Source organism: Rhipicephalus microplus, chromosome 10, assembly GCF_043290135.1.
Source record: "Rhipicephalus microplus isolate Deutch F79 chromosome 10, USDA_Rmic, whole genome shotgun sequence".
NCBI classification, from domain to species: domain Eukaryota; kingdom Metazoa; phylum Arthropoda; class Arachnida; order Ixodida; family Ixodidae; genus Rhipicephalus; species Rhipicephalus microplus.
This window is the reverse complement of record NC_134709.1, coordinates 67254288-67281144: the sequence shown is the minus strand read 5'-3', so window position 1 is coordinate 67281144 and position 26857 is coordinate 67254288. Positions and strand designations below refer to the sequence as shown.

The window sequence follows — 26857 nt, the reverse complement described above, 5'->3', positions numbered from 1 at the left end:
ATTTTCCAGAGCACTATGCGAGGGACTGCCCGTGGACATGCAAGACGTCTCGACCGTTGTGGAGGACGCTTGCGAGGAGACCGCGCTCACTCTCGACATCACGGAGTTCATCCAAGCGATCTGCGGTCACACTCGGGACTTCCGCATCAAGTCCACCGTAGAACACTCCCACCGAGCAAGCACAGAAGCTCCTCGACACGAGGGCGTCGGCAGCAACGAGGCCAGTTGCGAAGGTGTCTTGGTTCTGCCCGTTGAAGAAGCAGATGCTGCAATTGGTGCAGATGAAAGCCGGCGCACTTCAAGTGATGGGTGGGGGCTGTACTTCTTTTTTTTGGTTTTTCCATCATCAGGTGTCTGCATTCTCAGGCAGGTAGTCGTAAGCAAGCTAAGAAGGCTCACCTCCTAGGGTTTTGTGTCTGTGTCATGCATCATGTGTAGTTTAGAATAACGAAAAGCTGAGCTAGCTTTAGAATCTATTGTAGCTGTGGTCTGTTGAGAGGCATTTATCATCGAGGGCTCAACTCATGTGTGAAAATAGAAAAAGGGTACTTATTGCTTACTTAATAATCCTAAACGACACTCTCAGAATTAGTATTCTGACAAACATCACTGAGACGATGTTCTGTGAAATTTAGAAAGGTCCCACATGACCAAAAAGTTTTTCTCTCTCCGAAATATTCTAGCAGTTCACCGTTTCGAATGCAGTAAAATGGCATGCCTTTTTTTTTTTTTTTTTGAATGCATTTGTGACGGAGGATAGCTGGTACATTTGGTGTGGAATGACCTTAAGCATTCATCAAAAACAAACCGCAGTCAAACCTGTACATATCAAACTCATACATATCTAATTATTGTGCATCTTTAACAGTTGCAATATTCCCATGATCATATTTTTTTATGTGAAATATTTTATAGATAAAATAGAGCATCTTTGGGATCCTTTTAAAATTTTATATATCTGGGCGTGGCTGTACTGCACTCAAACCTCATTGTAACAATGTTGAAGGGGGAGGCACAATTATTTCGTTATATCCATTATTTCGCTATATCGATTATAACAGTTTGTGGCAATGTATGCTCAGATGGGCGCACACCTATAAGCATGCAAAAAAGGAAACCGCCTTGCGGCCCGATGTACTGCGAGGCGACCACGCGCGCCACGAAAAATAAATTTAGTCGAATCTCACTAATTCAAACTTTCAGGTAATTTGAACTCAAGCTGAGGTCCCGTCAAAGCTATGTGTATTCCAATGAGCGAAAACGTCCTGTAATTTGAACGCGCAAGCACTTGCAACGGTTAATTTGAACATACCGTGTTCCGAAAATGCCCTACGCACCATGCCCAATCCCGCGGCGGCACTTCTCATCGTTGCGCTCGAAGAAGGAACAGAAGAAAGGGAAAAAAAAGACTGTTGCGGATTGTTTGCTCTCTCTCAAATGCCGATCTGCAACGTGCCTATGCCACGCTTCTCCCTTTTTCGTCTCTGCACGTAGAGACCCTTCTCCTTTCAAAGCCGCGCGCGCAGAGAGGAAAAAAAAAAAGCTGTCGCGGAGAGTCCTCCTTTCTTGGTGCAGAGGGTAGCAGCCACGGTAGCAGCGAAGACGCAGTCGTTGCCGTCGTGAGAGGGAAATCGCTTTGCACCATGGCGCCGCTTCTCGGTCACGTAACCCGCTGAGCGCTTCCCCAATCCTCTCCCCTAGCTGTGCGAGGAGGACGGCTCTCTCGGCCGTACGGGGCGTGGCTGTAAGGTCGGCGCGGGTGTTTTGAAAGAGCCGCGCCGAATGAGTGTCAAACTCCGCAGAAAACGGTATACTTAACACACTAGGGTCGCTTTTTTTTAATAGACTAATTTAGTTCGTTATATCCATTCACCGGTACATTTTACTTTGTTACAACGGCGTTTAAAATGTATGGTTCTCAATGCAGCTTTCAAGGAAAATTTTATTTACTTTCTTATATCTATTATTTTGTTATATCCTATTACGTAATAACGAGGTTTGAGTGTATTTGTGACTTAATCAGGCCATCCTGAGAAACTTTTTGCACATGCGTTTAAACGTTTAAAGACCCGTTGATGCCGATAAACGATGAAGTAATCTAGTCCAACTGCTCAGTGTTTTATTTATTTTGGTTAAAAGAAACCTTGAATACAAAGGACATGTTGTCCGTATCCTTTGAGTATCTCTTGTAACGAGGTTTTACTGTGCTTACACTGTGGAATTACAGAGTGTTAAGGTCTATGCCTGGTGACGTGAGCTCGCTTCAATTTATTCTGCCGGCTTTGCTGACTGCAGGGTCAGCAGCCTGTTCCCGGTGAACCTGCTCAAACGCCACCACCCGTGCGACATTGTTCAGCAGCTGCACCTGAGCATCAAGCAACGCTTCCAGGAGCTGCTCGAGGAGGTGTTTCAGCGCATCCCCTCGCACCCGGACTACTACTACTTCTGCCCTCCGTGCGAACCACGAACCTTGGTGAGTTTTATTTACTGAAGGGGCATCTTCTCACAGGTGATGAAGTATGATGTGGAGTAGTCTTCCTGAATGCATAGACGCAGAAACTAACCCAGCAAAATGGCGGCCATCGCTTAAAGGGGCCCCGCAACACTTCTTCAGCATGGTCAGAAAGCACTGCCGATTCATAGTCGAGGTCCATGTGAACGTGCGAGTCAAACATTGTAATTTCTAAAAAAATGGATTGGAGAACAAACATGCAACACATTCTTATACAGTCGAAACCCGCAATAACGAAACCCTGCGAGTACGAAATCTCCGCGGCAACGAAATATTTCCGGATCCCGGGCGAACGTTCATAGAAGCCCATGTATTACGTATCTTGCGGGAACGAAATGTTTGTGGACAGCGATCCCGCATTAACGAATTTTCTACCATGGTGCTTTGCGATGGCGGGGCCGGGAGCCGGCTTCTTGGGCTCATCTGAAAGAGCATTTCTCCGTGTTTAACTTTCCCGACTCAGCTGGCTCCTCCCTTTAAAAACAAGCGCACAAAAAGGAAATGTTTGAAGGTTGTTTCGAGGCCCCTAATTGGCTGTGGCCGCCATGTTGCCTCAGCTCGCCTCGCCATTGGCCCTAACTTCACTGACAGCGAGACTGCGGGCAGGAACGACGTGCTAGCGCATCCGAAACAACCCGCGGGTTGTTTGGGATGTGCAGGACACCCTTCGCTCCTTCGGCGCACATGACGACGACGTAGCAATGGAACACTTTTTCCAGTGCGAAGGTAGAGCTTTGAAGTTGTTGCATGGCAAGAATCGGTAAAGTAAGTTGACCGACTTCTGGCAATAAATTTTCTTTCTGCCGGCCGTATCACTGTTTTTATGTCTCATACTCGCGGCAACGAAATTCTCGCAAAAACGAAATTTTTCAGTTTCCCCGGCGGTTTCCTTAGTGCTCGGTGCCCCTCTCTTGTTTGTGTGTGTGTGTATGCACGCACATGTGTCCCGTGTTTGCGTTCTGAGCAACTATGATCTACCAACTAGCCCAACAAATTATTTTACAAACATGATAGCACCACATGGGGCCTGGAATTTACATATAATTTTCAGTCAGCTAAATATCGGTCACTCCGGTCTCAACAAATGATGCCGTTAACTCAAGTGCCTGCACACAAACCCAAAGTTCACGACCCTTAGCTGATTTGAGCATCCTGAGCTTAATAGTTACCATGACTGTTGCTGTTGCACACTTGCTCACGATTGCACTGAAGGTAATCCACGCCTTAAAAAGAAGACAGAGAGAAACAAAATTAGTTAAGATCATGATGCGTGCTGATTAACAGACATAGCTTTCTGCCCCCTTGTCATCTCCCGCTGGGTAGCTTTTAGTAACCTCGCTGATATGAAAGGAGAAAGAAGGCATTTGAAATGTGCAACAAATCCCTCTGGCTCTGTTTTTTTCTTGATGAATTCTAAAAATTTTTGCAGCAATGGGCTCGAGAAGCAATCAACTTCTTTTATGCTTTGACATGCTGTGCATGCAATTGTGTGCACCACTTGCATCTGCTCTATTTGCTATTTGTATCAATTAGAGGCTAGTTGGAGCAAGATAAATTAAGCTTCGCATGTATAGAACCTCCGTAATAATGAGGTTGAACTCGTTTAACTTGATTTTGCAGCATACTGTTGCATAGGATCACTTTACTGAAGCCACTGCCATATGCGACGAGTCGTGTGATGTGCCGCTTTCTGCAATCTGTGTGTAAAGTATTTTTCTGTGTTCAGCATAAACATAGCTGAAAACTATGCCTCTAGCCCGAGATTCCATTCAACTTATGCGAAAACAGAGCATGAATGGCTTCAAAATAAATATAGTACTCAATCACAAAATAAATACAGTGGGCTCACATTTAATGGAAGCTGAAGGGACTGAGAACATGTGTTTCATTTAACAGGAGTTCCGTTTACTGAGAGGGGAGATGGGTTGCAGCATTGAAGTACGAAAACAATCGCACCAGAGGCAGTTGTTCCATTTAAGCAGCAGTTCCGTTGACTGAGAGTCAACTGTATAATGGTTACCATAACCCACATAAACTAACACATTACAACATTATTTTTGTTGCAATATACAGTTGAACTTGCTTATAACGAACCTCCATATAACGAATTCCTTGATATAACAAAGTTTTTCTATTCCCCGTCATTAGTTTATAGAAGCCCATGTATTTGTGACCTTCATGTAACAAAGTAACAGCGGGAGACATCCTTGATATAGCAAATTTTCCCCACGGAGAATCTAAGAATTTCGCCCCGGATTTCGTCATTTGGCATGAGCATGCACCTTCTGCGTGTGCCCCGGCGCTGATGAAGTGCGAAGTGGCAGCGGTGGGCAAGGCGTGCACGTGGCCCCGGCGACTCCCAGGCAAGAGTTAGTGCTCATCAAGGCGGGCGGGTGTGCGTGAGGCGGGCAAGCAGGTATATGCGCCCCACGAGCCAGCGTTACCGCTGTTCTTGCCGCCGCAGGCGCATGTGTGGAGGTGCCCTTTCCTCTCTGCCTCCAAACCAAAAATAAAGAAAGAATGCTTTTGCATTGGTAGTGCCACGCCTTTAGTTAGCGTCACATACGTGGGTCCATGCCGCATATAGAGGGCACTTTACCGAATACTTTCCCGCAATATTCATGTTGTTCGCGCTTTATTTTCGATGCCGTGCACGTCTTTTTTTTTTTATTGTAACTTTCACATCCATGTAACAAAAAACTTCGCAAACACTTGTTTGGTTCCATAGCCTAACTGGCTAGTAGAGGGACCAATTGTGTGACATACCTACATACTTGCGCAAGCGGTTACAGAGCGACAAAGGACATCAAACTGGATACAGTGTTTAAAATAGAAAAAAAAAAAAGCAAAGAACACATGATTGAACTATACAAAGAAACATAGCGCAGAACACAGCTACTTATAGCACAGAATAATAATAGCACTAGAATAATACTAAATGACTATGCAGACGTATTACTTGGAAAGTTCGCATGAGGTGCATGCTTCATGGCCAATGAAAAATTTCTAGCCTCTTTCACATCAGTCGGTATCAATTCCATATGAGAACGCCATGAAATTCTATGAGCCTTCGACGTAGGCATTTCTGGCTACCGGTAAATTAAAACAGTGATGGTTTCACTGCGCTCGCATAGTGTGGCCCCCGGCGTCATTAAGCTTTCCTTAATTTTTTTTTTCTTGAATGCGGAGAGCGGAGTCATCACTACTGAGGGGATGCATGTCAGATTAGGCGCTGATGGAAACTCTTCGAGATCACAGTGGCAGCGACGAATCTTCGGAAATCGACTCATCACACGCTTCGCCATTTTGTGCTGTGCCGTGAAGTCGCGAGATCACAGCCTTCGGGATTAGCTGATTAGCTGCGGCAACAACACTGTCGCACCGGAACGCTTAGTGAGACTCACTGCAAAGCGCACTGGCTGGCGAGTGTGTTTGCCAAACTCAATTTACCACTTCACTGCAACACAGTGTCCAGCCTCGGTAGCAGTGTTTTGAGAATAGATGAGTCATATTACATCTATAAGCTGTCATTTTTATTATTGGGAACATTCTTATGCCTTAAAACCTACATGTATACCGCAGAAAACTACTCTTATATTTTCACTCTCGAGCGATTTCCAGCTATGGTTGCCAGGGGCTTGCCCAGCATATGCTGTGCAGTGGTCCTAGCTGCCATGTTTGTTTGCAGAGTTTATATTAAGGGCATCCTATTACTACAACTGACGACCGGATAAAAAACATTTCCTAGATTAACAACTATCTGTCGTGCTAGTAGCACTACAGATATTTGTATTATCAAGTAGCCATTGCCAGTATCATTATGCTTCCAAAATAGGCATTCCTTTCTTGTGGGATGCACAGCACCAAGGTGATATTCTGGGGGTGTAAGCGTACTCGCTCAAGATGACACTAATTTTGCCAGTGTTACCAGGGTATAAGAAAACTAAGGACATAGGCAGTGACATTCAGCCTTGCCCAAAAAGCAGGCACATACGGCCTCAATAAGCCCACAGTGCTATCTTGCACTTCTGCAGGGAAGGCAGAGTAAAATATTTTTGGAAATGGCAGCTAAAGATTCAATTGATGGAGTTGTGAACAGCCAAAAAAAAACTTTCCTGTTTGAATCTCGTAACAGTGTGCTTAGGGATTCTCTGCAACATTTTTTGTGTAGTTTGTCTTCGAAGTATTTGAAAAATATTTGAGAAATATGCAAAAGATATTCTAGAATTATTTGAAAATCATTCCATTTGATTCGCACTCAGGTTTTGTTATTCGAATTTGCTTCACACTCAAAGTTTAAGTTTTGCTATTCACACAGCTCTAGTCTAAGATGTTTAAGTCTTGCAAGTTATGGCAACCCTCCATCACAATTTTGTCTTCCACGTAGTGGGGGCTGACTGAGCGAGCCAGCAGTGGTGCTCGACCCAATGCTGACGCACTCGCCGAGGAGGAAGGAGCACTTTGCGACTGGGACGATACTGACACGGATCGGTCTCACAATGTCGAATTCTCCATGGATGCCGAACGTAAGTACTGGATGTCCACAAACTCATGTCGCGTCTTCTGTATTAACACTCATACGAACTGATTCTTTCAATGGGGCCAGTATGTATCACCTTGCTCAGCAGCTGAAAGCTGCACTAATCTCAAGCATAGTTCGTTTAGAGTGTTTCAATGGAATAGCATATCGGAGAATGTTCCTCTGGCAATGCATGGCTCGGTAATGCAATGTTATGTGCATATAAGTGTCAGATTTTCTGCATTGAAGGCGTGAGCCATGTCCCTATCTATCTACACTGATGCCTTGTTTCTTACAGTGTTAAACTTGGTGGCTTATGTTGTGTGTTTGTGGGAAAGAATTATGAACTGTTTCTTTCACAGATACTTTAGTGTCACTTAACTCACTGCTTCAGTGTAACAGTTCAATGCTTATATAAAGGTATGGCTGCAGTTGCATCAACAGCGCACCTGTTACTAAGAGTGCTTCTTGTTACTGTGTTTATGAGCCATGTCGCGAAGGTTACTCCGGTGGATTGACGTGCGAGTGTGATGCGTAGACAGGGACAGGAAGGACATGGACAAACGCTTTTCAAATAATTTCGGTTCATTAAGAATCACCAACTCGCCCAATCAACCATTTTGATAAGTTACTCTGGTGATCTCATTTAACATCGAGGTAGTCATGTGACAGTGCGACATCGTTGCGCTTTCTCATGTGCCCTTTGGCACGTTGCTATGACGCCGTGCTTCGTACTGTATCATTAACAACAGTACGTTGGAAATTCAAGCAGTATACCAAGGTTTCCAGTGCTAGTCATGCTGAATATTGTGATCAACATGACGAAGAGAAGGACAACAAAAAGATAGACTGGTGCGAGCTGTTCGTGTTGGCAGTGCTGCTCGCCTAACCAGTTGTAAGTACATGGATATACGTATTTCTTCAGGTCCGTGTCTTCCGAGTCTAATTCTTTCCTGTAACTATATCACAAAGGTGTCTCTGCTCACGTGATTAACTGAGACCACTGCTTTGGATTACTTCGGTTGAGAAGCATGCAAGGTGCACACGCCCTGGCTATCAGGAGCAGCCGTGTGCACTTTCACATTGTGGGCTCCAGATTCCTTTTTGAACGCAGCATTGGCATGTGCTCAGTCTCTATAACCATGCTCCTAAGCTAGCTTAGTCATTCTCACTGAGTGTTTACGGGTATGCCTTCCCTGGCTGTGACCATAGTTCCTCCGCTGGCCACTGCGGTGGTGAAGAAAGCTTGCCACTTATTAGTCACTCTAGATGTACATTAAGCAAAGTTACAGTGATAAAGTATCATTTGCCCTTTGCCAATGACTTGTGCTCACAGCTGTAGCTGACGTCGGCAACTCGGGTGATGAGAAGGGAGCAGCTGCAGCACTGCATCCAAAACCGGACCCTGCCGTTGCAGCTGAGATCACGAGCATAGAGTCCTGCGCTGGGTCGGCACGATCACCCCCATCACCGGGCGAGGAGGATTCTGGTGACGAGGATGAAGAAGACGACGAGGAAGTAATGGAGACTATTCGAGAGGCCGAGCCCATGGTTCCGCCCCTGTTTGCTCATCTGACGTGCTTGGTGACAACCAAATCGGGCTGCGGTTCGTGCTCACTGACCTCACTGCCGACCTGCCTTGGTGAGTATGATAGGCCACTTGCATTCTTGTATTTGCAAGCAAGTCTCAGCTTTAATTGTGTGAAGGAAAACTCGCTCAGCTTTAGTCACATTGTGCTCATTATTATTGTAACTAAATGTGTAAGCTAGTGGGTATACCGTATTTACTGTAATGATCGCACTCAGATAATGAGCACACCCACAACTACAATCATCAAAATTTAGATGTTTTTTCTTTATAAACGCAGCCCCTACATTCATCCGCTTCAGTCCCGCAAACCAACACATGGCGCCTCCTTGCCCGTTGAATCTTTTCTACTCTTTATTATGCCCACCCACCTTGGCTCGTTCCCTTCACCTGCTGCTGTGTATTGTTTTGTTTTTAAGTCTATCTGTTTGCGGCATGTCCCCTTTCTTTTTTAACTATCCATGTGCTTCAGCGGGCTTTACGAATGGTGCGAGTGTAGAGACATCTCAGCTGACAAGCACACAGTCAGTGGAGGTCACTAAACTTCCCATGCAACCAGCGGTCGCCTCCTGCAAATACGAAACTTCAAGAACCAACTTGCCCAACCACATGCACGAGATTTTCGAGCGACGACAAAAGGATTTGCTGTCACCATGGCCGTCGCGAAGAGCCATTGTCGCCATCGTGTCGCAGGTTTCTGGAAAATCAGGGAAAAGCGCTTGTCGCCCAGAAAGGAGCATGACGATTTCCGCAACATGGTAGCAGCTATGATTTTCCCTTCGTTTGCAATTTTCTCTTTATGCTTGTTATCTGCGCACACTTCAAGGAAAGGAATGCAAGATATAGCTAAAGTGGTTGCTTGGGCATGTTTGTTGGACATATTGGAGAGAAACAGTGAGAAAGACAAGAAGCCAGGCTAAGAAGGACACATATAAGAGTGCCAACTTGCAATGGAAGTTTATTCGTGGTTTGACGAATAAACTTTTGTTAGCAACTCAGTGCTCCTGTATCTTTCCTTCTCGGCCTGGTTTCTCATCCTTCGCGCAGTTTCTCTTCAATAAGCAAGATATAGGCTATCTTTTCTACAGTGACAAAAACGGAAGCAGCCGTATTTTGTCGTTAATCTTGTAATCTACTGTTTGTTTTGATGCTTCAGTGGCAGCTTACTGCAATGTTGGTTACTTGCTGCAATGTCATCGCAATCGTCGTGCGGTTGCCAAGGAGTTGAAAAAGTACGTTGTAGCATTGTAGCGCTCACTTCTGGGCACCTCTCATGATCACAGCAGATACCAATGTTGCAGTTAACAATTAGGAGAAAAAAAAAAGTCAAAGCTTTGCCACAAAGGCAAAACAATGAACGCAATAGCAACACATTGGAAGGTCACCCGAAGAATGGCAAGCAGATTGAAACGTGTCCCGGGTTTCTCACACACAAATGACGTACAAATGACGTTTCTCACCCACAAATGTACACTCACTAGTACAGATGAAGCGTCTCTGTTGTTACTTCGCTGTGTCTGAAAAGCATACCCTTTTCGCAAACGGAGACGGTGAAGTGAGTGCAGTAACCTTTGTGCGCCTGGTAACTACAACGGAATCGTTCCGGTGAAAGACTACGGCATACGGTTCTCTCCACTACGAGATTAACGTGCGCATGCGTGAGCGTCCACCTCCCGCCCCTCTTCGCGGGGCAAAGTAGGAGTGGGAGACCGCAGGGAAAAGTACGCGTTATGGTGACCCCGCTATAACTGCAGCGGACGATCACCGCGGGTTAACGCTTAGCGAGCCACATGGCCGCTGCTCCGTTTACTCGCGTGTAGCGCACCGCTCCGCGCGCGCTCAACTAATAAGGCGTTTAGCGCGGCACGGCAAATAGACAGTGTTCTAATGCAAAAGTACACAACACTTTATTGCCTCTGGCGGCACCCCGAACAACAGTACAACGTCCTCTCCCGGGACGCGGGTAGCAAAGGCACACGCACGCGGACGTTCACAATAAGGAGAAAACCGCGAGCACGTCACAGCTGGCAATGGCGAGCTTTGACACGCCAGTCGGGAAAAAGTCCCTCGCGCTATGCTGCGCACTCTCACGATGGCCAATGGGCCTGGTCGCGAGTGTTAGGGCAAACCTCGTACGCGTAGGCCTAACGCAAGTGCGGCTCGTTGTGGTACGACCACTTCAAGCACTAGGCACCGCTCTGGGCTTAGCGTACGCTACCGAAGCCAGCACTCAAGTAAACACGCCTGCCAGGGTGCCCAAGGCCACCCCGGGTAGGCTACAGTCCGCGAGTCCCAAAGGGGACGCGGACGAAGGAAAACATGTGCTTACCCGGCGCCGACCCACGGAAAAAAGAGCGCTCCCTCGGCGCGCGCGTACCGCGTGCCGTGCCCGCGCGTGGTGCCATCTATCGCCACGTGGTGTTAACAGAGCGGGAAAGCAAAAGGGTGTGGCCGTGTGGCGGAATGCCCGCGAAATGGTCGCGGGCGCGCCTCAGATCCCCACATCCTCCTCTCCTTAATTCACCCTATATACCGGTCTGCAAAGGCAGCCGGTCGTCGCTCATACATACAAAGGCGTCATGTAATGGGCAACAGCTAGCCTCAGCCTCGCTCTGCAACTGCTGCTGAAGGAAAAAAAATAAAACAATACAGAATACACATGAGAAATACAAAAAACATATATTTTGCCCGCTGCAGCGTTCTTAGGTGAGGGGGGGGGGGGGGGGGGGCTCCGCTGTGCCTTATAGTTCCAAAAGACAGTCGACGTCCATGGTGGCGACACCGTCCATAGGTGGTCCGTCGGTGGCTGCGGGCGGTGGCAGCCCTGACAGTAGTGCCGCGAAATGGGGGTCCTCCCCCATTCGCTGTCGGCACAGGGCCGCCAGGTCCGTGTCCGAGCGCTGGCTCAGCGAGGCTGGATCCGGTGCCTTCCTCTCAGTGGCCCTTCCCTCGGCGGCCGCCTTTGTCCGCGCCCCGTGCATGGCACCCTTGTAGTGGCACTTAAAGTGCACGGTTACGCGGCACGTGGCGCAGAACCCCACCGCTGCATCGGTGGGTAGTTGGGCGCCTCCGGCTGCTTTCTCGCCCTCCGCCAGCGTGCAGCCACGGAATGGCCACGAGACACGGTCCAGCGGCAGGTCGCGGCGAACACGCCGCTGTGTTTTCTACGGTGCGTCGCTCACGAAGTAGCGCGGGACCTCCTGCCCCTCCTGCCGCGCCCACGTGGCCACGCTCCGCCCTGGTGTTTTGGGGACCGCTGGCGGTGCCGATGTTGTTGATCCCCGCCGCCGGGACGCCCGCCTGGTGGACTTGGGTAGTGCCGAGGCGGAAGGTTCTGGCCGCTGAGGCGCCCGCTGTGTGGGTTTCTGGCTAGGGGGCATGTCGCTGAAGGGCCTGTGACCACGACGACCGGCACCAGAACAAGAATGGCGCACCGCTGACAGTCTTCGGCTTTCCCCGTCGCCCCACAGACAACCTCCAGCGCCACCTATGTTGACGTAGGGGTCATTGACCCGGTTTTTCCCCTCTCCGCACCACACAGACACACACACCTGCACCACCAGAGTGTCCTTCGTCTCTCTCCCCCCCGCTAAAGCAGCAATCACAATCCCCTCCTCCAGCGAGAAGGAAAAAAAAAAGAAAACACGGGAAAAAACATCAAGTACACAGGAAAAAAAAAACATCAAGTAACAACAGCACTAAAATGACAATCCGCAGCAGTAACAAAACATCAAGTAACAACAGCACTAAAATGACAATCAGCAGCATTAACTGGGCGGAACCGACTTCTTTGCAAGCACTGGCGGTAAAGAAGTTAGCTAACTGAGACTAGACAGTATAAATGAGGGCCTTCGTGCGGAAATAAGCCCGCCGTCCGGCACTAAATCACTAAGGTGACTGCTTCCTCAGATTATACCGGTGCGTGGTCCGAATGCGGTCCACCGCGCCGGGTATGCGCCGTTGCTTGCGCGAAGAGCCACTGGGCGCTGGCGCAGGCTCGTCAAACCTCGACGCAAAGGCTTTCAGGTCTGCGATGTGGGCATGGCTGAGTTTTCCCGAAAGCGGGTCTTTCAGCAAGTACGCGAGTGGAGTCCAAGCTTTCTCCACTCGGTACGGACCAAGCCACTTTGGAGCGAGCGAAGTTGGGAAACCCTTGCTCGCGTCGCTAAGAGCGTGGTTGCGCTTCAGGACGAGGTCACCCACCTTAAATGAAAGGTGGCGACGTTTTCGGTCGTACTGGGCCTTTTGTTCGGCCCTGGCCGATGCCAAACTCTGCCTCGCTCTACTGAGAGCTCGACAAAGCCTGTCACGAAGTGTGGAAGCGTAAGCAGAACAGTCTGCCGGTTCTTCCTCGTCTCCGAGCTGGCATTGCATGACACTGGTCAACGGATTTGCCAACTCCCTTCCGAAATTAAGGAAGGCGGGAGAGAAACCAGTAGAGCGACTTTCGGAGGTTCGGATTGCGAACGCCAGTTCACTCAAATGGTCTGCCCAGTCCCTTTGACTTTCGGCAAAGGCCGCCAACATCGGTTTGAGCGTACGATTGGTTCGCTCCGTCAAATTGGACTGGGGATGGTAGGGCGAAGTGGTGCAGTGATCTATTCCTAGGGAACAGCACGTATCACCAAACACCCAAGCGGTGCAATACGACGCATTGTCCGTGATCAATCTTTTCGGAAAGCCGAACCGACAAAACACTTCCTGTAGCCTCTCTAGCACCGCTCGCGCTGTCACTTTCCGCAGCGGAAACAGCTCCACCCATTTGGAAAAATGATCAACAACTACCATCAGATGTATGAACCCCTACTTACTCCTGGGGAACGGCCCCATTAGATCACAGGTGGCTACTTGCCACAGACGCTCACTGACAATCGGTTTCATCAAGCCGGGCGGCTTGCCACCCCTTGGTTTCACCATTTTACAGACGTGGCAGGAACGGCAATAGCGAAAAATGTCACGCTTCATGCCAAGCCAAGTCACAACCTTGCTCAGTTTCGCAAAAACTTTAGAGCCACTCAGGTGACCGGCAATGGGCTCGTCATGAGAGACTCGCAACCGTGCGGCTCTCAGACTTTTGGGCATAACCACCTTAACGGGTTGATGAACTTGTCGTCAGTGGCTATATAGTTCAGCAGGAGCCCATCATGGTCCAGCGAAATGAATCCGCCGGGGACTTAGCGACACACGCTGTTTCAGTCCCCTAATCGCGTCCACCGCAGAACAAGCAGCGTAACGGCGCTCCGCGCCTCTCAAGACGGTTTAACGGCGCCCGCCGCAAAGCAAGCAGCGTATACGGCGCTCTGTCCCTCCGAGACTCGAACGGATCACTCTGCTGAGCCTTCAGTAGCTCTTCGCTGCCGAAAGCCACTCCCATTCTCCCCCAAACGGGGGGAGTCTGGTATCGCGCCCACTCAGGACCGCAGCAACCCCCGCGTGCACGGCGTCACGGGTTCGCTCTCGGCACGGTGGCCTTCGGAAAGTTCCCCCCGCTCGGCCGCTACGCAGTGCGCCGCTTACCTGGATAGCAGTCAAGGTCGTCCTCATGGCGACTCCCCCTTTCCGCCGCTGTTTCGCCCCCGACGCTTGCATGTGCTAAGACACCGCGAGCGGCCGTCGCACCGAAATCCAGGTTCTCGGCAGACAACAGAGGCATGAGATAGCGCGTCAGCTACCACGTAGGAGTGTATTCACCACAAAAAGGGGTGACGACACAGGCGAGCGCCGAAGGGCGCCCGTCGATAGAGGCGGTGGCCTCTTTGTGCAACGTGGCATGCCACGGAGCAGACATGTTGCGACGAGCCCGAATCGCGCAGGCGATCTGGCTCGCTAAGACTAACCAAAGGCTTAATGAGCCTTTGATACCGCATTGGGTACCAGGCTGCTAGGTTGCATAGCAGCCAGCGGGCAAAATTCGGCAACGGCTGAGGCCGCGGTGCCGATCTGCGCCCCGGAAGCTCCACTGAGAGCCGTTTCGGAGCGCTGTGACATGGAACTGCCAGGCATTCCAAAGGGAGCTGTGGTAGTCCAATTTGCCCTTGTGCACTGTTCGGGTTGGGCTATGGCCCCGGACCCAAACACGCTGCCTCTCCAGTGGGAGCTGATACGTAGCGCCTCGTGTCATCCCGACTGGGGCTTGTGACAAGTGAGGGTGCGCGATTGTGATGCTCAAGGGGGGCACTGGCCCTGTTCTCGAGCAATGCGGTATCTGCTAAAAGCGTCAGCGGACAGAACTTACGCGGAGCAGACATAACGCGGGTAAACGTGGCGAGCCTGATTCGCAAAGGCGGGCTGACTCGGCTAAGACTAATCAAAGGCTTAATGAGCCTTTGATACCGCGTTGGGCGCCAGTGTGGTGACCCCGCTCCTAACTGCAGCGGACGATCACCGCGGGTTCACGCTTAGTGAGCCACAGGGCCGCTTCTCCGTTTACCCGCGTGTAGCGCACCGCTTCGCGCGCGCTCAACTAATAAGGCGTTTAGCGCGGCGCGGCAAATAGACAGTGTTTTAATGCAAAAGTACACAACACTTTATTGCCTCTGGCGGCACCCCGAACAACAGTACAACAGTACAACGGTGACTACAACGTCCGCTCCCGGGACGCGGGTAGCAAAGGCACACGCACGCGGACGTTCACAATAAGGGGAAAACCGCGAGCACGTCGCAGCTGGCAATGGCGAGCTTTGACACGCCGGTCGGGAAAAGGTCCCTCGCGGCTATGCTGCGCACTCACGATGGCCAATGGGCCTGGTTGCGAGTGTTAGGGCAAACCTCGTACGCGTAGGCCTAACGCAAGTGCGGCTCGTTGTGGTATGACCACTTCAAGCACTAGGCACCGCTCTGGGCTTAGCGTACGCTACCGAAGCCAGCACTCAAGTAAACACGCCTGCAAGGGCACCCGGGCAGGCTACAGTCCGCGAGTCCCAAAGAGGACGCGGACGAAGGAAAACACGTGCTTACCCGGCGCCGACCCACGGAGAAGAGAGCGCTCTCTCGGCGCGCGCGTACCGCGTGCCGTGCCCACACGTGGCGCCATCTATCGCCGCGTGGTGTTAACAGAGTGGGAAAGCAAAAGGGTGTGGCCGTGTGGCGGAATGCCCGCGAAATGGTCGCGGGGGCGCCTCAGATCTCCACAGCGGGGAAGATGAGAGCACGTGTTGCTGCGTCTTGACGATCTGGTGACGCGTGCTCATTGAGCTATCTCGCTGATAATGCTGAAAACACAATAGTTTCCTAGAGATGCTTATCCTCAGTGGTAAGTGGTAAATATAAATAGCTTGGAGGTGCTCCTTCGTGGCTCAGTGGCTAACGCCTCGCACTCACAAGCTAGAGGTCGGACGTTCGATTCCGTGCTCCAGAGTCATTTTCTAGATTATTTTTTTTCTTGCGTTTTCATATTGTCGTGCACGACGACTTGACGACAGGCAACCACGCTCACACAATAATTTATTCTTCGTGCCACATCTTGGCTACCCGCGCATCGCTTCCCTCCTTCCCGCGCGCCCCTACCCTGTTCCCGTGACACTCACGCGCCACCTCGTTCCTCGACCGTAAACAATACACAACCTTGGATATCCACACGCAACCCCACTCGCGCCACCTCGTTCCTCGACCGTTAACCACGCCCAACCCACCGGCACTCCCTTTTATTACTCACAGCTCTCTTCCTCCCTCAAATTGTGAATTCGGGGCGGGAGGGAGAAGCAATGGTTCGTGTTACAGTACCTGCTGATCAGCATGGGCAATGGTTCGGCGATGCCGTGTAACTGGATCACCCAGTATGAAGTCATTTTCACCAACCTGCCGGACCACACGATAAGGTCCACCTCACCGCGGTGCTAACTTGGCCGAAACACCTTTGGCTGCATTACTCAAGGTATGAGTATCCAAGAGCACAAGGTCACCTTCTTCTCTTATGGTTGTAGACTGTCGATGACGGTCATAAGTTGACCTCTGGGTCTGCCAGGCAGCTGCTTGATGCTTCTTGGTGTACTTCACGACTTCTCCAAGGCACTGCTGGAGTTCTGCAGCAAGGGCATGGTGCGCTGCCTGTGGAGGTTCCATGTCCTCCGTGTCCCCTGCAGGTTCCCACGGAGTGCTCGATTCTCTGCCATAGCAAAGCAATGCCGGAGTATATCCGGTGACTACATTCTTTGCAGTACGCATGGCAAGGCCGATCTCGGGTATATGACGGTCCCAGTCTTTGTGGTTACTGCAGTATGCTCGTAGGCACTGTTCAATCGTGCCATTGTGACGTTCCACCATCTGTCCGGCCGGCCGGTAAAACACGGTATGCGATCCCCGATTTCCCAATGTTTCAGGTAGTTTCTCCATAACGTGCTGATAAAGGGTTTCCCGTTGTCACTGGTGATTGCCACTAGTGTCCCATGGCAACAGAAGACTTTGACCATACACTCCCGTACTTTTGTACTGGTTGCTGCTCGCAGAGATAATAGCTCTGGGAACTTAGTGAACTTGTCAATGACTACGAGCAAGTATTTGTGACCACGAGGCGTAGACGGCAAGGGTCCATTTATGTCAACGCTAAGCTACTTCTTAGGTGCTGTTACCCACTGACCGTTCATCAGGCCTTCAGGCTTTCTGTGCCGAGCTTTTGTGCACTGACATACAGCACAGCCATGCACATACCTTGATATGTCTGCCCGCATGCCCAGCCAGACCAATCGTGCCGCCACACATCTCAAGGTTTTGAAAAATCCAGCGTGGGCCGCAATGAGATCGTCATGCGCCATTTTCAATGCCAGGTGCCGGAGGTGAAAGAGCAGCCATAATATCTTCTTGTTGCCTCTTTGCTGAACAAGCAGGCCATTTGGCTCTAGTTCTGTTGTTTTTGCCAGATCATGGAGAAGGCAATTATCATGGTCTCAATTTGGAAGCATAACCCCCCTGGACCACAGTTTTCAGTTTTGATAGACGGTTGTCATGTGCCTGCTCTGGTATCAGTTGCATGTGTCACTTACGGCAGTTGTATCACCTTCCAAGGCAGCTGCCACTTACTCAAACGTAATTTTCTCTTCAGGTTCTTGTGCAGCAATAGGAAGCAGCTTCTCATGCAAGCTGTCACTGGGACGGTCCTCACATTGAAAGGGGGCTCTACTCGGAGCATCTGCACGTATATTTGTCAGCCCCCGTCTGTGCCTGATTCGGCAATAGAAACCCTGCTACCGGAGGACCCAGCATTTGACCCTGGGCGAAGCTTGGTCGGTGCTGAACATCCACGACAGGGACAAGTGGTCGCAGTGTATCTCAAAGTTTGTAAACTCAAGATACGCCCTGAATTTGTCCACAGCCCACACCACTGCAAGGCATTCCCACTCCTGGACAGTATAGTAGCTTTCGGCTTCTGTGAGAACATTTGTAATGAAGGAAACAGGCTGCAGTTCGTTTGGGCCAGCCTGCAGTAGGACAGCTGCAATGCCAATGCCGCTTGCATCCGTCTCAACCATGAAAGGTCGATTTAGATCTGGAAGGCTCATAATTGCATTGTGAGCAAAGGACTGCTTGAGTGCAGCGAAGGCTTCGTCTTGACGCTCATCCCACCGCCATGGCTCACTTTTCTTCAGAAGAACAGTGAGTGGATGTGCTGTCAATGAGAAATGCGGTATGAAGCTGCAGTAATAACCAGCAGGTCCCAGGAAGGCCTGCAATTGTTTAATCTTGCTGGGTCACGGATAATCTAGCACCGCCCGCTCTTTCTCTTCATCTGGTCTGCACTGCCCAGGGGAGATGACGTGTCCCAAGAACTTGAGGGACTGACGGCATACCTGCATTTTATCAGGGTTAATCGTAAGGCCAGCATTGTCAATGTGCTGCAACACTTCCCTAACATGCTCAACATGACTCTCAAAATGTTCAGAGTAGACGAAGACATCATCCAGAAAAGCCATGACGAAGCTATGATTGATTCCGTGCAACAACCGGCCCATCAGGGTTTGAAAAGTTGCTGGGCCACCAGCCACCCCGAAAGGCATTCTCGTGAACTCAAATGTGCCCTGGTGGTAGATGAAGGCTGTTTTCACTATGTCAGCCTCAGACGCAGGGATCTGAAAGAAACCCTGGGAAAGGTTAAAGCTCGAAAACCACATTGCACGGCCCAATTGTGCAAGCAGCCAGTCCGTTCGGGGCATTGGGTAGGCAGGTATGCGGGTGCATGCATTTAATGGCCGATAGACCACAGCAAGCCAGTGGCCACCAGATTTCTTGGCAACGAGCACTGGGGCACTAGTCCAAGAGCTGGTGCTATGTCTTATAAGGCGTTGCACCAAAAGGTCATTTACCCAGCCTTCAATGATCTTCTGCTTTTTTGCATTTACTGGGCGCAGCTTGCATCTCACAGGTGCACTATCTCCAGTGTCAATGCAGTGCTGAGCGAGGGTGGTACATCCAGGAATGGTAGTAAGGAAATGAGAGAAGTCATCAAGCACCTTATTCATGGTTGGTATGCCTTCAGCTGTAATAGTGATCCCAATGCCAAGGACCAGAAGCTCTGCAAGCAATAAGATTCCCTATTTTCTATCTCGAGCGCGACAGTTATATCCTTGTCAAGCTTAGTAAATGGCACAATGCGCTGCGCATTTGTTCCAATAGTCCACCCCGACAAAGCCACATGCAGAGACGTGCCTGTTGCTGTCAAAAGTCTCTGCCAAGCACAATGTTTTGACACAAATCTGGCACGCACAAGAAGCATTGGATGTGGTTGCTTGAGGCCCTATGTATCTTGCACTTTAAGGATGTGCTTGACTGCGACCAACCTGTGGCCAGTCAAAGAATTCTTTCTTGTACCTTAGGTTTGGTGCCCTTCTCACCCCAGGTGGTCAAAATTTCCGGAGCCCTCCACTACGGCGTCTCTCATAATCATATGGTGGTTTTGGGACGTTAAACACCACAAATCAATCATCAAATCAATCAATTGGTGCCCGTCTCCTCTGCTACCCTTGGCGCTGGCGTACCAAGCAAACTCACACTTAACCATGTATCTTGTAGGGCCAGGAATGTAGTCCGCCCAATCTGCACCTCCAGGAGAGGCTCCTTGTTGCCGGCCATAGCCGCTACCCGCTGCGCTGTCTTGTAGGTGCTCGCCGGAGTAGCACCAACCGTCTCCCGTTTCCCGGGCACAGGAAGCGCATATGCCCGATTCTATTGCACTGATAGCAGTGGGGCGGACCGTTGCACTGAAACGAAGGGCACTCACGGCCTATGCCTCCGCATCGGTCGCACGTAATTCTAAAGCTGTCGATCAGTTCGTATTGCTGCGGCTGTGGTGGCATAGGGACATATCAGGTAGCAGGAGTGAATGTTCTCTGCAGCTCGTCTCGGTGGTAGGACGGCTGTATCGCCGCGGTGTGCAACGGCCAGTATGATGCCGTCGACAGATTCTGGAACGGCGTCGCAGCCGCCGCCATTACTCCGAGCTGCGCTCCTGACAGGCCACTCAGGCTAGTCGCATTCACAGCAGGCCGGAAGACAAGGTTCCTCGCAACTTGATCGATTGGAGGTGGCGGTGGTTTGTACTGGAATCGTTTCCAATAACACTCCATGAGGCCGTCAGCGGCCTTTGCCAGCTCCGCGAGATTTGCAAATTAATTGCCCTCCACCAAATTCTGCAGTAGTGGATGCATCTGCCGCAATACACGGTCGACTTTTTCTGTGTCTGACACTTCGCCGCCAATCCTGTCATAAAATTCCCTGATCATGTAGATGAATTAAAAAAATTTTCTTCAGGGTGGTGGGTGCGAAGCTCCAGCTCCTGTCTCAGACGCCGCTTCGCATCAATAGACGAAAATTCCGCAACAAACGCCGCCTTGAAGTCCTCCCAGGACGCAAACGATTTGACGAAGTGCAGCCACAACTTTGCGCTCCCCTCCAGCGCAGCAGGCACGATATACGTCAGCCTTTTGTCGGCGGTCACACCAGTCATCAAGCAGAATGTCTCGAGGCGGTCCAGAAAATTTTTGGGTGATTGGGTGTCGCCGCAATTTTTGTTGTGCATACATGAGATCAATTTCGGTATCACATCATCATATAGAATGTTTTCAAATGACTGTATAGTATATATGGCTATCAATAGCCACCTTGACAAACAAGCACTGGAAAACGATTTAGATTTAATTGCTGCATGGTGTGAAAAATGGAAAATGTCGTTGAATGTGAAAAAAAGCGTCCACGTCACCTATACCAGGAAACTCTCGCACTGCAGAAATTATTACACGATTAATAACGCTAATCTTCAACATGTCACAGAATATAAATATCTTGGCGTATTTTCCACTGCTGATTTGAGATGGAATGAACATGTCACTTACGTTAAGAACAAGGCGGTAAGAACATTGTTTTCTGAAACGTAACTTCAGTAGTTTACCACAAAAACTTAGAGAGCAGCTCTATTTTACACACGTCCGCAGTATACTGGAATATGCGTGCGTCTGCTGGGACCCATATACTAAAGAACTTACAGATAAACTTGAAAAAGTGCAGAATAGAGCAATTCGATTTGTCCTTGTAAATTACGACAGGATGCTTAGTGTGACGGAGAGCAGAAAAACATTAAATTGGGAGCTTCTTGAAAACCGTCGTCGAAACCTCAGATTAAAATTCTTTCATAGCATTTATCATTCAAGAACAGGGATCATTAGGCAATTGTATTTTCAACCACCCAACTATGTTTCTCAAAGACGCGATTATCGCTTTAAAATATGCGAGATTCCTTTTGGCGGTGATGCTTTTCGCTACTCTTTCTTTGTCCGTAGTATAAGAGAATGGAACACTCTGCCACCGGAAATAGTCTATATTGATTCAAGTGATGTTTTTTTCTATGCTTTATGAATGTTTTTTTTTTATGTGTTTAATCATATGTACTGTACCCCTCCCTGCTGTAATGCCCTATGGCGAAGCAGCTACTTAATAAATAAATAAAATAAATATCGCTTCCCTCCTTCCCGCGTGCCCCTTCATTGTTCACGTGACACTCACGCGCCACCTCGCTCCCTGACCGTCAACTACACACAGCCTCTGAGATCCACACACAACTCCACTTGCATGCCACCTCGTTCCTCGACCGTTAATTATGCCCAACCTCCCGGCACTCCCTCTCGTTTTTCACAATATATATAGATATGTATACATATAGTACGATGAATGACGCTGACGCTGGCGGCAAAACCCAGCCGATAGTTTCCATATAATTGCTATTGCAAGGAAAAAAGAACAGCGAAACGCTTTTTGGAGTGCGCAGGTGGCGCAGCGGCTGCTTGCAGAATGTAGAGCCTCTAACCACCTAAGATGAGCGAACTGCAACAAAGAAGCTGTTGCCAAACAGTATACGTGTGCGTCAATAGTAAAAGGTTAAGCTACCTCGCTTTTTTTTTTTTTGCATTATCACAATTTTTGCTCGTTCCAGAAAAAGATGTCATGAAATTTGCCCCGCATCATAAACGCACCCCCAACTTTGCTTCAATTTTTCGGGAAAGAAAGTGCATTCACTACACGAGTACATAGAGCACCTTGCACCATTCTTTTGCAGTTAAAAGCATACTATTGTGGCGATTCACTGTGAAGCCAGTTTTCTTTCCTTCAGAGTTTGCGTATACTCTATTGTTCAGTACTGATGTTTGAACAGACAGGCTTCTTGTAAGCTGAATTACATTCAGTTCAGGAATTTCAAAGAATCAGTCTTTATGACTTCAAACCAAAACAGCAGCCCAACGCTTTAATCATTGGGCCACAATCTTGTCCTTTCTAAGAGTAAATGTTTTTTCAGTTGTGTTTGTAGTTAAATGATGTCTCGCATTTTTGTGTCCAGGGGAAGTGATCAGCTGTCTTGACGAGTCCCAGCCTGAAGTGGACCTCGAAAGCATCAAGATCCGTCTAGACTTCCTCTGCTTGACGTTGCCCCCGGATGTTGAGAAGCTGGCGCCTGGAGACGCCCGCCTGTCGTCATCGTCAATCATGTTTGATTCAGAGAAACAGCGTCAAGATGAGGATGCAGAAAGCAATGCCTCTATTGGGTAAGCTCAAGAATCTCCGCTGTTGGCCCCTGGAGGCCTTTGCGTCCTGTTTATTGTGCATGTCTGTTGTGGAAGACGGCATGTATGGTTGTGAGAAATATGAGACTTAAACTAGCTTCTAAAGATTATAGCAATGAAATACCGTTGGCATGTACAAAAGAGTTCATACTCAAATCTTGGTATAATGAATATAAATATAACAAATTATACATTATAATGCATGTTAATGAGAACAGATACACAATTATGCCAATGAAAGTATAGGGATGTTATCAAGAAGTAATTGTAATATAATTGCAAAGAAATAAAAGTGGACGTAAAGATAACTTGCCGTAAACAGGGACATGAGCTGCGAACTTTGAATAGCGCATCCGATGCTCTACCAACTGAGCTATCATAGCGGCTGTCCCCCAGTCCCCTTTATGAAGAATGTAGGTGCATTTAACGTGCCTGTTGGTGTGATGTAGCACGTGATCTTATTACAAGCTGGCAGCTGACCAATATGGTCAGGTGCCAATGTGGTCAGCTGCCAGCGCGTGATAAGATCACGTGCTACGAGACGCCAACAGGCAAATAATGAGCACGTCACACTCGTCTCAATGGCAACAGGCGGTGCTGACTGACACTCCCATGTTTAAATGCACATACATACACCATAAAGTGGACAGGCAGATGGCCGTAGTAGTAGCTCAGTTAGCATAGCATCAGGCGCAATATTAGAGGATCGCAAGTTGGGTCCCTTCCCAGAACAACTTATCTTTTCGTCCACTTTTCTTTCATCATAATTATATTACATTTACTTCTTAATAACATCCCCTGTACTCTCCTTGGCATAATTGTCGTAAGTTCTCATTACTATTGTTTTAAAAAAAGAGCTCTTAAATTTATTTTTCTTTAATAAAGAAAGAAAATAATCGTTTTTTCTAGGTTTGTGCGAATATTTGAATGCTTTGAATTTTTAAATAAATAGTACAATATTTGAACTTGCTAAGGTTTATAACTTAAAAATTGGAAAATTCAAAGTATTCACAATGAAGCAATAGGTGTATATTAGTTTGCACATACACCTATTGGTAAAAGTGGTTTCACGGATGTAAAGGGATGTAAAGCAGTGAAAAAGCCTATCCAGGAGAAATTTGCATTGCCGCAAAGCCTCTCTTCAAGGTTGAATGAGCATTTTAATCTCATATTAGTTGATCATTTTTTAAAGTTCAGCATCCTGTTATACTGGCTTATTTTAAATTTTAAGATGGAACATAATTTATAGGTTATCACTAGCATACAAAAAGTCAAATTTTCTTACTGTTCAAAGTCATTTCCATTCCCTTTAAACAAAAAAATTGCATTTTGCAGTAGGCTTGTGCGAATAGTTAATTTTTGGTTTGATGCAAATTCACAACGAATAGTGATTTCGATCGAATAATTTCGAATCGAATTCGAATGGTATGTATGACATATAAAAAAAAGAGAATATTTATCATGATCGAACTAACCTGCACAATATTTCTTCTGAATTGAAATAGGGGCTCTATGCAAATGCCATTTTTTTTTTCGTTCAAAGGAAATCTAAACAACCTTAAGTAGTAGTCTTGGTAGGATGCGAGTGATAAGGTACTTAACGTTTTAAAATTTATTATATTTGGATCGTATAAGACGTCGTAACAAGCTTAATAAAATGAACAATTAATTTGAGGGTAATATGTTTCTTTAAAGAGGCCCTGCAACACTTCTTCAAGTAGCCATGGAGCCAGTAAACATGCTTGTTGCCTCACAAATTTACTGTCGCAAAGTTTCTAAAATCAGTCATGTGAGAGCACAGTTCCAAAAATTTGTCGCACGCTACAATTGCATTCTCTCTTCTCATCTTGACGAAATAGCTGGAAGCTAAGCAGGCATGGTGAAAGAAAATACTCCACATGCACCTAGTGACCTTGAGCACCACTTTTTTTTTTCTTCGAATAGGCGGCTTTTCAGTGCGATCGCACACGTACTCGTGGACATTTGCCAGGGAAGAAAGCAATAGTTGAGGGAAGAAAGCAATTTTTAGCTTTGAAAATGTATTGTGAATTACAGGCCGCGTGTTACACTGTAATATTTGCCTCGCGTGTTCTTGACTACCTATCGGCAGCGTTTTCTGACCATGTATGTGTTGCAGGGCCCCTTTAAATTTGAAAGGGGGTTTGCGGCAAAGCCTTTTTTTTTTTTTTTGTGATAGGTGCTTTCACAGTTTAGTTTTTCTACACTGTAGTGAAGCCACCTTCACAGGCAATGACATGCGGACTAATATACATCTATTCGTTCATTGCGAATACTTCTAAAATATTCGATCATTTAAATTCGAATTGAAGCGAATTCGAATACTCAACTATTTGGTCGAATATTAGAAGCATTCGAATATTTGCACAAGCCTAATTTGCACAGGTCTTTTTTAAATTGAAGATATATACATTTTGCAGGTTAGTTTAGTCATGACAAATATGCCAATTTCCTTTATAATAAGTCATATATACTATTCAAATTCGATTCGAAATTATTCCACCAAAATTACTATTTGCATTGAATTCGCTTCAAACAAAGAACTCACTCTTTGCACCAGCCTAGTTTTTTCATAGACACAGTGTTACGAATATATGTTTATAACGAATTTTTGGATGTAACGAAGTATTTTCGTGATTGGTGTAACTGTTATAATGAGGTCTGAGTATAGCTGTAAATGCTCGAGCGAAAGGTATCTCTTTCAATTAAATTTGGCCTATTCATTTTGGTATATCACAAGCAATTGTTAATTGAACAGGAATTCAGTGTTTTATTTCGTATTTTATCTGACTGCAATAGTGGCGAACCTAAGGGGGAAAATTTAGAACTGAGAAGTATTTGTTCATGTCACCATCTTCAATTTATTTCATATTGGTGTAATTTTGACTTTGAACTCTTGCAACTCTTACATCAAAGAAAAAGTTGTGTTTAGCAGCCGGATTCATGGCAACATGATGTGGTTCTTTCAAGCAGTTGTGTGTACTACAGGTTATATATGTACTGAAAACATTTATGCTGCGTTTCGATCCACGAGCACTGCAGAGTTCTGCTGCGTGAATCATTATTTTTTCTGTTCTTGCAGTCCATGGTGCTAGTGGGGTGACAGGTGCGATAAGTGGTCTTTCAGCTAGTGCATTGTATATTACACTGCTTGGTTAATTCTCTAATCCTCAAATCGGCTTAGCAGTCTGTGCGTGGCCAAGTTTATTGCAGGTTTGTTGGAATTTGTTAGGCTGAGCTTTCAATCGGACTTCAGGGATTTTCAAGACATTCTTGAGTCTAGCCTGGAGAGAGATCTTTGCATATTGTCACACGCTAAGAGCTCGAATGAACGTACAGAGGGACGTGACTGTCAAAAATCACAGAGACAAAGAAGGACCTCTCCGTTGGCACTAGTTGCTCGTCTTCGTCTTCCTCGTTCACCGGCAGAGAACTGACCACTGTTCACTGGCACAGAACACCAGGTGGCATTACCCCTCCTCCCAAGAGAGCATCGACCCGATGCTCAAACAAAAGTGTGCACAGCAGTGGGTCGAAGTAGGCAACATAAAGAAACATTAAACAAATTAGTGTACCAGAGAAAATGCGTCCTGGGCCAGGCAATCGGAAATAAACGGCATTCACTGTTCACATGAAGAGTTCACTGGCACAAGAAGAAAATTGGCATCACCGCGTAAAGTATGGGTTTAGGCGGACTACGTGTACAGTCTCTGGGCGTGGTAACCTGCGCTGGGATGATGGGGAGTCTCCGTCTGGAACCACTTCGTAGTTCACGTCGCTCACACGTCTGAGTACTTTGTAAGGTCCAAAATACTTCCTCAAGAGTTTCTCACTGAGACCTCGCCGCCTAATGGGTGTCCAAGCCCAAACTTGGTCACCAGGTTCATAATTAACTTCTCGGTGGTGGATGTTATATCGCCGTGCATCTGTGTACTGTTGAGTTCGGATGTGCACACGGGCCAGTTGACGTGCTTCCTCAGCGCGCTGAATGTACTCATTGATGTCGGGGGCTAATTGGTCGAGCTTGTCGATGTCCTCATACGGAATCATGGCGTCTAGCATAGTTCTAACATCTCGACCATAAATGAGCCGGAATGGCGTGAAGCGTGTAGTTTTCTGCGTTGCAGTGTTATACGCAAATGTTACGTACGGCATGATGTCGTCCCACGTTTTGTTCTGCA

At 47.8% G+C, this 26857-nt stretch overlaps 1 protein-coding gene across 4 annotated transcripts in view; it reads left to right on the top strand.

The window, feature by feature from the left end:
• Positions 1–26857, top strand: part of LOC119180943 (KICSTOR complex protein SZT2-like) — a 290449-nt gene that overhangs the window by 136412 nt on the left and 127180 nt on the right. For all 4 annotated transcript variants that reach the window (XM_075875777.1, XM_075875778.1, XM_075875776.1 and 1 more), the window contains exons 27-31: positions 10–309; positions 2296–2473; positions 6900–7038; positions 8368–8673; positions 22436–22640. In XM_075875777.1, the coding sequence (XP_075731892.1) occupies positions 10–309; positions 2296–2473; positions 6900–7038; positions 8368–8673; positions 22436–22640 (1128 nt within the window). The remainder of the gene's footprint in view (positions 1–9; positions 310–2295; positions 2474–6899; positions 7039–8367; positions 8674–22435; positions 22641–26857) is intronic.